Here is a 16,099-nt window from a genome sequence, read left to right as displayed (position 1 = left end):
AGAGCTGGGGCTTTGGGTTCTAGTCCGAGTGGACTATCTTAGCAGACTCCACAGTGTCACTCACTGTTCCCCAGGGACATTTCTCTGTGCCGGGTCATCTTCCCACATGTACCACACACTCTCCACATACTCTTTAGATATAGAACATGTTGAGGGTTCTGCCATTCCAAACATTCCATTGTGGCCAATGCGTCTCGGCTTATCCCAAACCCTCTTCAGTTTTTATCAAGGCCTTTGTAAACCTCTTCTATAGGTCTCAGACATCCAGCCCCAGATTGAACTGGAATTTGCTTGGAAGATCTGACTGACTTCAAACCCTGAACACACTGTCCCCTTTCCCCAAACTCAGACAGGTTGTTAGTGCCTCAAATATCTTTGAATCAATTTACCTGGTTTCAAGTACTTTTTTTTTTTTTTTCTCTTTGTAGTAGGGATAGAATCTCCTCTCTCCCAAAGCACCTTGGTTCTAGCTCCCATCATTTTCATCTTAGGGAAATCAGCTGACCACTCCCTGTCCCAGCTTGTTGACTAGGAAGCCTATCTAGGTTAGGAAATAGGGTTTCCTGGACCTCAGCCTGCAATTGCTCTGGCCTACCTCTCTTGCCTCTTCCAAGTAGATTTCCCTCTGGTTTTTGTTTGCTTGCTTTTAGCAATTCAGAGCTTAAGATAAAGGCCTTAGAATAACACCATATGCCTTTCCCTTTCTAGGTATTTGCATAGGAATCAGAGGAGTTAATCCTGTGAGTATACTCTAACATTAGCTCATCTCTGGTCTTCCTGCTCTGTTTGCTTCAGGGTGCTAAAACACTGGCCTGCCTTAGGCCACCCTACCTTCACCGCCCACGCTTCTCTCTGCAAACCCCAGGTGGCCTTTGTTGTTTGTTTTTGACAGATTGGTTTCAGGCCTAGCCGAAAGGAGAGGCATAATTCTAAGGGAGAGTTTTGGCTCCTTACTGAGATGGCACCCATAAATCTGAGTCTCACTGAACACGGTCAGTCACCATCACTGAGACTACTCCAGCCCCCAGAATGGCAACCTAAGGAATGCTATCTAGACCAGTTTTAGTTTCCTTGCTTACACTAGCAGAGTGTTTTCTTGAACCGAGAGAGAGATTTTCATGGCGCCTGGAAGGTGAGGAATTGACCCTCTACCCTTCCATATATCACTGCACTGCTGACTTGAAGCCTTGCAGCTGTCGGCCACAGGGCTGGGAGTGGAAGTTGGGGCCCTAGGGGAGGTCAGCTTCCCTCCCTCACACCGATGCTCCCATGCAGCTGTCTGGTTAGGGACCCAGCCCCCAGCCCCCTTGCTGCACAGACAGATTGCCTTTTCATTTCTAAACTGGGTCTAGAGTGACATGGGGAAGGTGGAAAGAGTCTCCCCTCCCCCCCACCCATCCGTCCTCCCTTCCTGAGTTACTGTAAGTCCTGCCGAATTTCTGTTACAGGTTTAAATGTTTACAAATGGAATTTAGGTCTTGCCTGTTTTCATCTGGGAGAAAATATGAAATATTGGAAAGCTTCCACCTGTTTAAAATGAGCTAGAGAGGACCCCTGTTGGCAAAACAAAATAAAATTGCCAAGTTTCCCACCATGCTGATTTAATGGCCACAGGAAAGGCGCTTGGACGGTAGGGGATTGTGTAAGAAGAAAACAGATTTGAGAAACAGTAATAAGCACACATGATCTATGCAGCATGATTATGTGGGGGGAAAAAAAAACTAAGGTGAGTGCAGAATTTCTGATTGTGTAGAGGCCTAGAGGTTAGGCCTAGGGACTGCCTTTCAGATCACACACCCAGTTCAGCTGTTGCTGGTTACAGGGCCAGGCGAGTTAGCATATATGCAGGTCTTCATTTGTCCAGAAATGAAACAGGAATACTGCTCACTCTTGTGAGTTTTCAGGGGGCTAAGCACTTAACACATGGCTATCCCCTGGAGAGCGAGCATCCAAGAGCTTGCTGTTGTGACTGTACAGTGGTGTCCCTAGCTAACTTGGTAGACAGTGGACAGGAGCCACAAGAAGGTTGGGAGGGAAGTCTCTGCTTTAGAAGGTTTGTGATCCATGAGGGGCACAGTGGGAAGCAAGAAGCTTTCATCTGGGATTTGTAAGAGAGTTCAGGACAGCGATTAGGGAGGCCTCCCGAACTTAGGAAGTATTTGAAACCTTGAGTTTTATGAATGGGGAATATAGAGATGATTCTAAAATCAGAGAGCAGAGGCCAGATAATGAGGTCCCTGGATCTATTAAAATTTCATGTGACCCTTGGTCAGCCTGCCCCCTCTGTAGCATCTTAAAAAAAAAAAAAATCCTTTGGAAGAGACTATGTGGTCTCCCCTAGGGTCTCTTCCAAGATCGAATCTCTGTGATAAGACTTATTTGTCTATAAGATTCCCAATTGGTAGACCCCATTGCATGTGAGATCATAGTTTTTTTAAAAAATAAAGACATAGCTGTGAGGCTTTCCCAAGCAAACCCTGCACACGTGTACGTGACAGAGAAGTTTTACTGAAAACTAGAGCAGGCTTTCCAGTGTCTGGCACTGCCCAGTTCCTTCTTACTCAGATCCTCAGAAAAAATAAAAACAACAAAAGTAAGTTTCAAGCATTTGCTTACCTCAAGCCAGGAGTAGCTCAACATGAACGAGCCAAAACTGGAAGGAATCCCTTCGTTCAATTTGAGCTCAGCCAGTAGAGAACCCAGTTCCTTAATTGGCAAAAAGGTACATTCTAAAATGTAAACATACTGTGAAGGCAGAAATACATGCTAGAAACCATACTCTCTAGATTGGTGAAACATCCATTTTTGTTGTCCATGAATGGCATTAAAAATCCATTTAAAATAATGAATGTAATTCTATTAACCACATGCCAAATTCCCTTCTTAGAAAAATGTGATTTTTTTTCCTTGCTCTTCTGGAATTCTGGGACACCACCTTAACACTGTTTAATTTCTTAGGGTCATTTTCACCTCATGCATTTTTTTTTTTAAATTGACATTTGAAAAGGATTTTTCTCAGCTTTTGCAATATAAGGCCTGCAAAGTGGCATTCTGTCTGAGATGGGTGTTTTTTGGTTTTGTTTTTTTAAATTTTTGTCTTGATGGTCTCCTCTCTGCCATGTTACATTGTCGCATGATGCACAAGATGGTCCCCTGGACCCTGTCCAGCCTGTTCCAGGTTCTCCCCCTGCATTGTTCAGTCTGTATGTGTGAGGCAGTGTTGGGTGGGCAGGTGGGAAAGTCTGAAGGGCTTGATCCCCTCCCTTCCAGGGCTCCCCTTTCATTGCTGCTCATACTGTGCAGCTGAAGAATAAGCTCCTCTGTGGCTCCCCTGAGGCCAAGTATTGTTGAATGCAGAAAGGCATGGCTTTCTCTTCATGATGATTTGAATATTTTGACAATAAAGCCAAGCTACTCTACTGCCTGGCTTGTGTACCTCGCGTTCTGTAAGCTCCTTCCTGGGCAGCAGACGCGAGTCTCCTCCTCTCTGAATACATAAATTGGTATTGTCCACTGGGGAGATGGGCAGACTCAATGAAGAATCATCCAGACTAATTTTATTCTTTTGCTTTCATGTGTTTTAAATCTCTTGGGGGAAAAAAAACCCAAAACGTTAACACAGGCCTCCGGGGACCACCCAATTAAATGACCATGGTCAGTGTGGAGCATTGTGAGATGAGGTGAACCATGTACATGGTCTGTTTACATGTGCAGACTGAGGACCAGATGGAAAACAAACAGATTCAGACAAATTCATGGTCACCTCCAGTTTTTTTCCTGAACTGTATTTGATTATTATTTTTTTAAACTTGTCTAAAGAAAGCTACAGTTTTTCCACTTTTTAATTTAAAAGGATGTTTATATACAAAACAAACAGACGTAGCCTTTTTGATCAAATTAAGAGAACAGGCGGTCAACTGAATAAACACTTAGATGGGAGAATTAGTTTTCACAATCAATCGTTTTCATATTGGTTAAGAAAATCTTGAGGCATCCTCCCTACCCCACGAAAATCAATTTGGCAGAATAGTCTGAGCTGGAAAAGGCCAAGTCATGGAGTGGATTGATGAACAGGGATGTGGATTTCTAAATGTGTGTCTGTTCAGTGGTACAAGGTTGGTGTGAGGACCAGGTTACTGAAGACTAGGGAATGATATCAATTCCCAGAGCCCTGGTCATGCTGTTTCAGTCTGCTGATTTGTGAGGTGGCCTTGGAATTTGTTATTTTTTAGTTTTTATTAAAAAAAAAAAAAGATTTCCTTGCTAATTCTAATGTGTAGTCAGGTTTAGTACCCACTTAACTGCATAGTCAATTTAGGGATGTCAGCCTTTCTGCACTGCAAATTTGATAAATCTATATGCTTACATAAAACTCCTGTTGCAAATGCATGCCGCCCACTCACTGCTTTGTTTTGATTCATAATTTGTTTCAGGTTCTGTTACTGCATAGATTTGCATACCTGTTTTACGGCATTTTAATATTGTTGTTTTAAAAGAAACACCATTTCCTCTGAGTGCTGTTTTGAATATTTTATGTAAGCAATTTCATGGTTTTTTTTTTTTTTTTTTTTTTTTTTTTCCTGCTTGCAGAAAGCAGGGGAAAACTTCAGAGTTCTAATGTAGTTGCATGTAGGACAAAGGATATACTTCAAATTAAGACCATCAGTTGAGATGCTTGAGACAGTGTAGGAAACTGCCTTGATACCACATCAGGGGGACATGTGCTCTCAAAGAAAGTTTGAGGTGGTAGAATCATGGGGGAATGTTCTTCTAGCTCCATTCCCTGACGATGTCCTAGGTGTCTCTCCTTACAGGTTCGAGTCTTCAGACAGACTTCTAGAGGACTCCATACCTGCCCAACAGCTGACATTCCTGGTCACGCAAAAGGTATGAAAATTTAAAAATTATTTCTCTCTGGACATGTTCAATAAGAATTGCTTGGAGCTGGATATGGTGGTGTACGTGCCTTTAATCCCAACACATGGGAGGCAGAGACAAGTGGATTTCTATGAGTTTGGAGCCTTCCTGGTTTATAGTGGGAGTTCCAAGCCAGCCAGGGACACAATCTCAAAACACAACGTTGCTTGGAAGCACATGGTAAACTCAGGGATGCAGATTGAGGTGCAAGATACCTCATAAGCTGCACAACGTTTTAGGAGTTTTTTTGTCAAAGCATCAGTCTAGTCTACATCTTAGGGTCTCTGGTGATGCCATTAGCAACTTTTCACATCCTCTGTGGCTCCCTTACCCTGTCTGCAGCCCCAGCTCTACCTAGCAGGTCCGTGACATTTTCTGCTGATAATCCAGACAGTTTAAAAACCCATAGGCTGATGACAGGCCTGTGTACTAAAGATGTCGTCAAGTTGCTCTTCCCTCATGGAAGAGAATGAATCATAAACCCAAGAAGGCTGACTGTATTCAGCCAGGGAGCCCACTACCCATTGGAGGGATTGATCTGGAAAAATGGTAAAAAGCTGAAGGGCTCTCTGCTTACCCAGACAGCTTGCATGGGGAATAAAAGAGCACATCACTTAGCTCAAGACAACTTGGGTAGCCTCTGCTCCACACTGTCCTCATCAGTACCATTGCAGAAGGTTAATCCTTCCCCAGGAGCTCACCATGTACTGGGCACTTTCTTAGTCTAGTATCTCATTAGTAAGGACAGGGAAATTCAGTTCATTAAGTGTCAAATACAAACACCAATGCCTCTCTAGCTGTATGGTGGGGCTTTGTGTAGAAATTAAACTGAATACTGTGAGGCGGCTTCATGAGCTCAACTGACACGCTATAGTATTGTTTTAAATACTTTGTTTCCTTTGGAAAGGCAACTGTTACTAAATACTATTTTGATTCATTAACCAAGAACTTGAAATTCATACCAAGAGGGTCAGCACTATCTGCCAAGAACTGGCAAAGGCCCGGGGAGTTGTAATTAGTTTGGGGAGGCTAGAGGAGAGGAATCTTGACTGGTGTCTTCTGTTTATAGTGTACATGACTTTAGAGGACAGAGCATGTGATAGCCAGGGAGATCTGGAATGTGTCTGCCCAGGATTCAGGCGAGAGGCGCAGGCTGAAGAAAGGAAAGTAGACAGCTCTCTTAAGGGGCCGAAAAGGGGATAGGCCCAAGCAGGATGTGTGCGAAGTGGGGAAGGCAGAGAGGCTTAGGGGGAGGCTGTGGGTTCCTGGGAAGGGGCAGCCTGTATGCCTCAGTGGGAAGTTGGGCTTATTGTAAGCAAGGTGCCTGCCCTGTTGGAGGCTTGGCGCTCAGAAAGGCAGATGGGGCCGGCTGTGCAGGGGGAGGGACCACACATGTGGATTTCTCCGACAGCTACTTAAGAGAGTTCACATTCTTCCCCCATTGAACTGGCTATGATTGTAATGGTCTGTTACAGAAACAAAGGACCTAATGCTACAGACGGGGGGGGGGGGGGGGGGGGGGGGGGGGGAAGAGATGTAAGGTTAAAAAAAAGACGGGAACCCCTCGCTAGTGTTTCTTTCCTTTTAAGCTTTTCCCCCTTTTTAGAGAAGGCCATGCAGAAGCTTAGAAATGTTGCCTTCTTTTCTTTACCGTCACTTTCTTTCAAAGCAGAAACCCAATAAAATGTTTACCAGCTTAATAAAAGAAGAAGGAGAGGGAGAACTGTGAAGGTCCAATGATTAAATACTTCTACATTTCCGACTTATTTCTAGATGAACAGTTTGCTTGACAGGTAAAAGAACATTCACTTTTTTTCATATCGCGGATTCGAAGTTCTGTGTGATAGTCTAAGCCGTCCACAGATAGAGAGCTTTTTAGAAATAAGAGCGGACGTTGTCATTTGAGAAGGGCCTGTCAAATGTGTGTCTGGGGTGATTTGGTCCTGGACTCAATCTTGTGTGGAAAAAGATTCATCAGGGGCTTCTGAGCAGGGCCTCGGATTTCCTGTTCCTTTCTGATAGTCATACAAGAGAGAGCAATGACTGATGACCTCTCTGTTAAGCGGTCTGCTGCTGCAGGGTCCTGACCTCCACAGACTCCCAGCTCCCTGAGAGAGAAGTCTTCTTCCCTATGCCTGAAGGGCCTCCAGTCTAGACTCTTCTGCTGCACTTTACCTCACCTCATGCCCCGAGGCAGGCTGAACCCTGGGCTCCCCGCCACCATTCCCTATCTATCCCTCGGCTATTCTGTTTCTCTTCCATCTACAGCACACGGCCCTTCCCTTTTGTCCTCCTGGTATATGATATAAACAGCCTACTCAGAGGCTATCAGAACTTCGGCTATGCAGATATTCGGCAAAAGCAGCAAAAATTGTACCTTCTGATCATCCAGACTAGCCTACAGGCACGTGGGTGTCCACACTCTTGGTCCCTTCCTGTTTATCTGGAGAGATCCCTGTCTAAGGTTACATTGACCCACTCAACTCTTGAGTATCGCCTATGGACAGTGTGGATTATAAGTTTCTTCCAGATCCTCTTAACTCATGGATCTGGCTTCCCCTTGTCAGTGTACCCCAGATTGCTTTTGTTTTTCTCAATATTAGCAATAGAAGCGCAAGGGTCCAAAGGCCCGTCGGAAGGGATTTGTAGGGAGGGCGCAGGGAGGGGAGGCATTTGTTCTCAGCTGTCACAAAGGAACAGTCTCCATCCGTAACTTTGCGTCTAATACCAAAGGCTTTTGTCTGGATTGGCGGGCTTGCTCTGTAACCCCTTATCTCACACCAGGCTACCTAGTCTCCATCAACAAATAGTCTTGAAACAAAGATGACCCTTCCCCGCTTCAGAGTGAATCTGGGACTCCACACTTGTCTTCTTGGACACACCTGTCTATTGGGCTCATTTGAGACATTCACCCTCTTCTTCCTGAATCTCCCATTTAAGAATTCAGTGTGTGACGAGGTGGGTGGAGGGTCTTCAAAGGTAGCTCCTCTCTTGCTTTCTTCCATCTTTCATCCGTCAGAAGGCCATGAATGACACTGTGGGGATGGAGCCACCCTAGCCCATGTCCACTCTGTGGGAAGAGAAGGGGGCTGGTGATGGTGTTGGGGGTGAGGGCGGGGGAAGCTACAGACGTGTAAATGGAGGGTGCTCCTACATGGTGATAAGTCCTACACTCGGCCCACCAGAAGCAGCTGTGGTTGTATGGCTGCTTCCTTTGGGGGCACTTTGAGGTTCATATACTTTCCATTCCAGTCGAGATGCTTTAGCTGGTCCTCTGTCCCTATTGTTTGCTCTTCTTCCTTTCTCATTTCCTGTGTATAGAGTAGGTGATTGGCGTGGGCCGATAGTGTCTTCCACCCACCAAATAAAAACTTTACTAGGTTTTAAAAGTAGCATATAGAATGGTCATTGTACCGCTTTTATGTATACTTTTGTTCTTCCTAGTGTGCCTTCTCCACCCCTCCCCCATTCTCTTCTCCCTCCCGCTGCCCGCCCCCATCCAGTAGCCCTCCTTCTGCCTCCCATGTCACAGGTATTCCATTATATTCTCCTTTTTGCTGCCGCGCCCCCCCCCATCTCTTCTTTCCCTTTCGTGAGCCTCTTTCTGGTTTCTTAACCTGCAGACAACATGCACACACACGCGCGCACGGGTACAAATGCAAATCCAGGATGAGTGTATGAGCACGGAACAACCGGTAACAAAGAAATCACATCTGTAAAAAAAAAAAAAAAAAAAAAAACAGAAAACCAAACCCTGTTCTTTGCCAGTGGGGCAAGCAACTGAAGGTGGTAGTTTGTGAGCCGTTTGGGTCTCCTTTATACTTCCTTAGTTGTACGTATACAAGTTCCTTAGAGGCCGCTGACTAGGTTTTTGTAAGTGAGACTTAGTTCTCCTTCACCATAGCCCAGCCCCTCATTGCCTCACCCCGGAGGAAGCTGGGGAATTTATGATGGGCAGAGGCTCCTGTCTTTGGGGCTCTAGGAACATCACGTCCTCATGCGCCTGCTTCCCTCCTCCTTCCACAGCCCTGAATAGAATAGTTCAGTCTCACTGCCGCCTGCAGCAAAGAAAACAAACTTCTCTATACCCCAAGGCTAGCATGCTTCATCAACCCTCCCTAGGGAAAAGAAACATCCACCACCATCTTGTGTTTTCTCCACTGGTCCAGGTACTAAGCTAAGTCCTCTGATCACAGACTAGCACCAGAAACCTCTTCTCTCCTCATACAAGTCAGCCAGCATTCTCTCTGTAGAGACAGAGCAGAAACCTAAATGGTCTTGACGTCTCTGACCCCTCCAGCTACTTTCCCTTAGACCTTTATTATGAGTCGAGGGTCATTTAAAAAAACAAAAACCTGATGAAAGCCTTGTATACTTAAGGAGGGGCATCAACATGGGCCTCATTGTCCGGCAACACAGGGGGACCCTTGAAGACTCATTTGCTCTTCTCTTTGGTGGAATTTCAAGAGTGGCCAGAGTAACTTTCTTGAGGTCAGTCCACATCTTGAACTCCATCGTGTTCACACTATTGGAACAGAAATCATTCATTCCTTTTTAAGATGTCTAGGTTGCGTAATGCATTCTATATCTGAAGCTGTGGTTTAAGCAACTGAGTGCTTCGTCCATTTAAAGTTGGATATTAGATGGAAAAACTTCACTTTGGCTTTCTTATTATGGGCTTTATTTCTAAGAAAATAAGAGCTTTCGCCATTGGCTTAACAACTAATGACAGTTGAAAGGAAGCCATAGGCCGCAAACCAAATTGTTCAGCTGGCTGTGGAGAGCCTTCCTCAGGGGTGGTAGCAGGGCAGTGCAGTTGGGGGGTTCCCACCCATGTGTATGAGTTCCAGACAGAGGTGGGTGGAGATGTCTGCTAACCTGCTAAGTGAACCCCCTCACCCCCCCCCCCCACCCCACCCCTGCAGTGTGGAATAGGACTTCATTCCTTCATCTGGGAGAGACAGGGAAATAGGAGTTTGCCTGTCAGATGGGCTATTGTTGTTGGCATTCCAGGACGGGAAACACATTTGCTATAAGAGAATGTAGCACGTTAAGGAAATAGCTTAGTGGACTGATCTTGGCCTTGATCGCCTGTGAGCAGCCATGGGAGAGAGGTCTGCAGACATGGCAGGGTGACAGGCCTTGTGGAGCCAATTTATGAGTTCATTGCAGGCAAGTATCTTCTAAGTGATGTGTCAACTCAAATGTCAGGGGATTTTAGTGATAATATCTTACTATGGAGTTTTATATATTTCACAGACGACTTAAATATGCCAACAAGTGAACCCCTGTGATAGATGAGCAGCCTGCCTTACAGGACAGGGCCTATTAAATTATCACCTGTACACATCCTTCAAATCAATTTGTGTAGATTCTGCTTAAAACATTATTATAGACCTTTCCATTTTAGTCTGATGAGCATAGGCACAGGATATGTAGCACATGAATTAGGAAGTGTTGGTTGGTCGTAAACATTTGAGTGAAATGTTGACAGCATCCAGAAGGATTTTCTCTCATTTTTCACCACAGGGAATGCCCTTTAAAGCTGTTTGAGTATAGAACCCCTTAAAAATGTAAAGAAAATTATGGCTCCCTTCTCCATAAGAATTCCAGTACGCATGCTAATTTTGCATGGAGTTCCAAAGAACTCACAGGCCTGCTGCCTTGCCATGGGCCTTGTGTCTCAAGGCTGGTAAGGTAGCAACAACTACCCCAGAAGCTTCATAGGAGCCTTACGTGTGTACACTTCAAGGCATGTGCCATGAGGGACCTCTTCTGACACTGCCCTTGCTCATGCTGTATACCCCACAGATGTAAGGAGTGCACAGGATACAAGATAGGCAGTAATAGATAGGATGTTTCAGGGATTCCTCTGTCTCCTGCTAATGCATCTGGATGTATTTTTAATTTGCCAGTAGAGGCTTGATATCCAGTCCTTCAAAGAGTTGAGAAAAGTACCCTGAAGCCAGATACGAAAAATATTTTTTTACCCTTTCTGTTTGATAAATGGCTCCTTCATAGTTTGTGACTACGAGAGGAAGTAAGCAAACACACAAGAACTCAACCTTGTTAAAGACCCTTTTAAAACTGATCTTCAACACGTAGTAACGGTCCCAAGTCTTGGGGAATGTGAGAGAGAAATTTTGGATCAGAACTTTATAAACTCCAAGTAGTACTGCTCAAAACCAGACCAAATGAAAACAACCGACCAACCTAGAGTATATACCATGGAAGACCAAAATGGAAATCCCGTTTCCTCTCAGCTATGGGCCTCACTTTGTATTCCTGGGGACAATGGACACAGGAGCCAGAAGTCCTGGTTTATTTTGAGAATGCTGTGAAGCAGTTGTTCCCCATTAGATGATTGTGTTTCACAGCACTGGGGAAGTCCTGGGTCTCCATCTGCATTCTGACCTCTGCTTCACTGTTGTATTCCCCTCACCCCCAGGGACCACAGTCTTCCTGACTGTTACCATATATATATATGTTCTTATTCCAGTCTGCTCCTCTCTCATCCCTCAAATATTCGGCATGAGCAGAATGAAGCAGATGGCCAAGCCTTCTTTGGCACACAGGCAGATCTGTATCACTCACTCAGTATTTTTAGAATCAGGGGGACTTGAAATTAAGTCCTGAGATGTTTGGGGGGTAAGACTTACTATCTTTCCAGGGTGACAGGTGTTGAAATAGTACTATGCTTAAGATTCAAAGGGGGAATCTGTATGTCAAAATACAGGGCAGACTGACTCCTGGGGGACAATAGTCCTTCAATTGTTATAATTATTGATGGTTTGCTACATGGTAGATAGTCTACTTTAAGTACATCAAGTTTTAACTGAAGAATAGAATTATCAGTATAAGCTAGTATGAATTAGGTGAGGGGTGGCTGAGAAGTGATGTATATATCTACATGATTAGCTTTTTTTTTTTTTAAATAATAGGTAAGGCTTGATCCTCAGTCATAAAGAGTTTGTCTGTTGGGAAATTTTTTTGTGGAAGTTTGTGATTATATCATGAAAACAGTGTTCTAAGTTCCCATGTGTATAGAATATGCAAAGATGTTGAGTATAATATTAGTAGTTCGAAACTGAGAATCTCTAAAGATGTTCCAAAGAAATTAAAGAGTGTTCACCACGGTGTGGTTTATTAGCTTGGCATTTGAGAATGTTTTTTGCCTTTCGTATTTAGGCTGGGTATGTCTAACACTACCTAGATATCATCGAGTTTTAGGGAAATACATTCTTGAAGCACCTAAGCTGAGTGGGGGAAGACTCTGTTTTTGTAAGGAGCTTGTCTGTTGAAGTTGGAGGAATCTGCCTCACTCTTCAGTAAATCATAGCCACATCTAGCCAGCTCTGATTGTGCCCAGTCTCTGAAGGCCCAGGGGAAATGGTGTGGATGAAGCCCATGACTGTTGGTATTTGGAATCTAGGGAAGAAGTAACTAGAGATCAGGACTGACACACTGCAGTGTCAAAAGACAACTTTCAAAATGGAGGAAATGCTGTTTTTCTGTTGTTCTCATGGTGTGCTGATATGTTGCCACTCAAGGTTCACATCTGTGGTGAAGCTAAGCCTGCAGTTGTTCTATACATGTCTGGTCCATGCTGGTTCCTCCCATGATGAGTGATTGATGGTGTATACATCGGGAGACAACATGTATCACTGCTCTATCATTTGTATAGCTCAATGGTTAGGAACCATTAGCTGCACTGTGACATATGGTTCCTAGTCTATAACTACTATGTACTTTGTGATTTTTTTTTCAGGTTACAATCAGAATTGGAGAGATGATGAGTCATTTTTGTTTCAGTTCATTTGTCCCCAACAGACCATGTTGCATGTATTATGTGATTATATCAACCAGGAGTTTGGAATTCAGGATAGAGCTGGAGTATGAACTGTGGAACCTCCTCCCCTTCCCCCCATGTTAAGAAAACAGCTGATCTAAATCCCTTTTGTGTTTCAGCAAAACACCTGGGGGTTAATCAGTAGCATAGTCATGTGCAAGCAAAGCCCAGGCTTCCCCTCATCTCTTGACAGGGCATCTAAGAATCTGCCTGTGGTACCCCTAACCGTAGCCACTAGCTGCCCATGGCTGTTTAAGTCTAACTTAAGATGATTGCGGTTTCCCAGCAGCATGTTTGGAGTGCGGGGTAGTCATTGTGTGTACCACACTTCCATCACAGGAAGTTATGCTGGGTATACTGTTCATCTCCTAAAGCAAGGGTTGGCGAGAATAAATTTCCTTAGATCAACTGAAAAGAGCCATCTATGTGCCTAGCAAGTAGGAGAAAGGAGTACAGAGCCCTTCCCACTGGCTCCTCCAAAGTGATGAGTGCTCAGTGCTATTTTAGCTCTGAAGGGAGGGAAGAAACATTTCACACTGTAGAAGCCATGTGTGTTTCAGTCTTTGGAAAACAGACCTGGAAAGAGCATCAAGCAATTTCAACTGAATGAATGTGTTCTTAAGCTGGCTCAGTACTACGGGTTTCCACACACTGTGGAATTTCTAAAAAGAATCTGTGGTCAGAGCTGTTGGAGATGACTCAAGGAAGGGCCTTGGGCACGAGCTAGAATAAGAAACAGGAATAAGGGGTGGGAGCAAGAGGGCTTTGGGTAGAGCTAGGGCAGGAACCCAGTTAGAGTTACTCTTGAGTAGGGTGTGGTGGCTCAAATTATCATAGCATTTGGGAGGCCAAGGCATGAAGATTGCCATAGATTCAAGTCTAGGTTGCGTAACATAGTGAGTTCCAGTCCATCCTGGTGAGACCCTGTCTTGGATCATCAAAAAAAAAATTGTACTTGGTAATAGAGGACTAAGGGTATGCATGTTGCTAGAATCAAAGCCATCATAAAGCCTTGTTACTAAGATACTGGCTGAGGACACCAGTGTGCCCCTGCTTCAGACTAGTCTGAAATCTTTAGGCCTAAGCACAGAAGTCAGCTGGATAGGTTCCAAGCAGATAGAACAAGGCAACAACAAGCATATTATCCCCTGTGTAGTGACCTCTGCCCAGACACTAAAACCATCTGGGGCAGGAAAAAACACAAGGTTCTTGCAGAAATGTACGCACGTACTGTGTATTGCTATAGTTAAAGGATGGTTCAGCCAGTGCTCACATACCACCTAGGCTTCTGATTTGAAGGTACCTTAAAAGGGAAGTAAAAATTAATGTTTACCAATAAATGGCAACTCTAAAGACTTAGAGCAATAACCAAAAGGCTACAGGCAGCTGAGCTTTAAAGACTTGCCCTAAAGGCCAGTCTGTGCACAACAGCTACTCATGTTAAATACACATGTATTTAACATAAGCCTTAGTGCACTTGGGAGAGCAGTTCAGATTTGTTTGCCTTTTGAAATATTTGTGTATAACATAATGAGATATCCTGTGGGTGGGATTTAAGCCTAAGCATGGCATTTAGTCACATTTCAGTTTCATACCCACTTCATACAATAGCTTGAGATAATTTTATGATTATTTTCAAGTTATTGGTATCTTGACTGGGGACTGGTCCTATAGAGTCAGGTATGAAATTTTCCTCTTGTACTATCAGAAATTAACTCAGAACATTTCAGTTGCTGGAGCACCAAAGTTTTTCAGATTTGGGATCTTCAATCTGTACTCTAAAAATGTGTAAAAGTACTGACACATGCAAAGTTAGCCTCCCCCTCCCTGAAAATGACTCTGTTGAACAGTGGTCTGCTGTGTTGTTTACGATGTTACCTTAGACACTTGAGGCAGCTCAACTTAGGGCCAGAGAAGGAGATCCAGGGTTTTTGGGATGCTGACTGGGCTACAAGGGTGATAAGGATTGGGATTAGGAGGAGACCAAAGGCCCATTTCCTATCATTGGCTACCTCCATGGGTAACTGAGGAATGTGGGATGATTTTGTGGAGCGATGGCCCCTGCTCTCCTTGGAACCACCAATCTTGTTTACCATAGGAACATTTTCTCTCTTGTCACCATGTCAGTGCAGCGAGGCTCTCTTTCCTTATATTTTGTTTGGGCCTGCCCTTGTGCATAGTGATCTCGCAAACAAATTCACCGAGATGTAGACAAATGATTTCTTCTCATCCCCTGAGAGTTTGAACAGGTGTTGTCCACAACTTCCCTTATGCTCACTGTGCACAAAGAGGGAACGCTCATGGTTTGAATAAAAAAAAAAGGGGGGGGGTGGTCATTTGTGAACCAGTAATACACAACGATGATGATGACAAAGAGGGAGGCTTTTGTTTTTGTTTTTTTGTTTTTTTTTTGTTTTACCCCCTGAATCAATCAACGGAGTCTCACACTGAGCTGAAACCATGAAGCTGATGGCCGTGAGTCTATAAAAATAGTAGCCCTTATTAGGAGGGAGGATGTTTCATCAGCCATTGGAACACAGGGGCAGATGAAGGACTGCGGGAAGGAAGAAAGGAGGATGGGGAGCTGGACCCGTTTGAACCATTTTAAAGAAACATACTGATGGTGGGTCATCAGCTCCAAAGCGGTGGTGGTGGCGGATACAGTTTTCCAATAGCTGGTGTGAGAAAACTGTTCCTCTTATCTCCACAGACGGCCATTCAGGACGCCGAGCTATTGTGATGAAAATCTCCTTCCTGCCCTGGATCTCTCCTGTGTCTCACACTCTGCTTGGCTGCACTGCCGCCTCTACTACCCTTTTCTGGAGTCTGGCTGTAGCGACTCCCTACCTTCTTTCTGTCTGTGCGTAAATGGCACAGCATTTGCTCATCACATCTGAAAAAGAAGGTGTGAAGAGCAAAGGCCATGGCTCCGTTCCGCTGTCAGTCATGTGGCAAGTCCTTCCTCACCCTGGAGAAGTTCACCATCCACAGTTATTCCCACACCAGGGAGCGACCATTCAAGTGCACGAAGGCTGAGTGTGGCAAAGCCTTCGTCTCTAAATATAAATTGATGAGGTGAGAGGCTTTATGAAGGTGTGCGCTTTTCCTTGGACCTTTAAGTGTCTCTTCGGGCCTTCAAGGCTCTCACTGACGGGGAAGAGAAGGCAGGGTGTGGGTACATTTTAGCCTTTTAGGGACTCTTTAAAGTCATATCTCCAGTGATTACTGTGACCCCTGAACAAGATGAGTTCACTTGGGTATCCAGACTTTGTACATGTGCATGTTCTCAGACTTTCAGAGGACCCACGATGTGCCAAGCCAGTGGTTTTCAGA

General features: G+C 44.5%; 1 protein-coding gene across 7 annotated transcripts in view; it reads left to right on the top strand.

Moving 5' to 3' along the window:
- The window catches only part of Plagl1 (PLAG1 like zinc finger 1), a 44,409-nt gene that overhangs the window by 23,224 nt on the left and 5,086 nt on the right, over positions 1 to 16,099 (top strand). For 2 of the 7 annotated variants that reach the window (XM_036169047.1, XM_036169043.1), the window contains exons 3-4: positions 4,815 to 4,887; positions 15,477 to 15,841. In XM_036169047.1, the coding sequence (XP_036024940.1) occupies positions 15,690 to 15,841 (152 nt within the window). In that variant the 5' untranslated portion in view covers positions 4,815 to 4,887; positions 15,477 to 15,689. Of the gene's footprint in view, positions 1 to 708; positions 741 to 4,798; positions 4,888 to 6,623; positions 6,711 to 15,476; positions 15,842 to 16,099 lie in introns of those variants that run through there. The other 5 variants (XM_036169045.1, XM_036169044.1, XM_036169046.1 and 2 more) reach the window with 5 other exon arrangements.

This window comes from Onychomys torridus, chromosome 19 (genome assembly GCF_903995425.1).
Source record: "Onychomys torridus chromosome 19, mOncTor1.1, whole genome shotgun sequence".
Classification (NCBI taxonomy): domain Eukaryota; kingdom Metazoa; phylum Chordata; class Mammalia; order Rodentia; family Cricetidae; genus Onychomys; species Onychomys torridus.
Note: the sequence above shows the minus strand (reverse complement) of the source record. Positions and strands in the feature narration are given on the sequence as shown.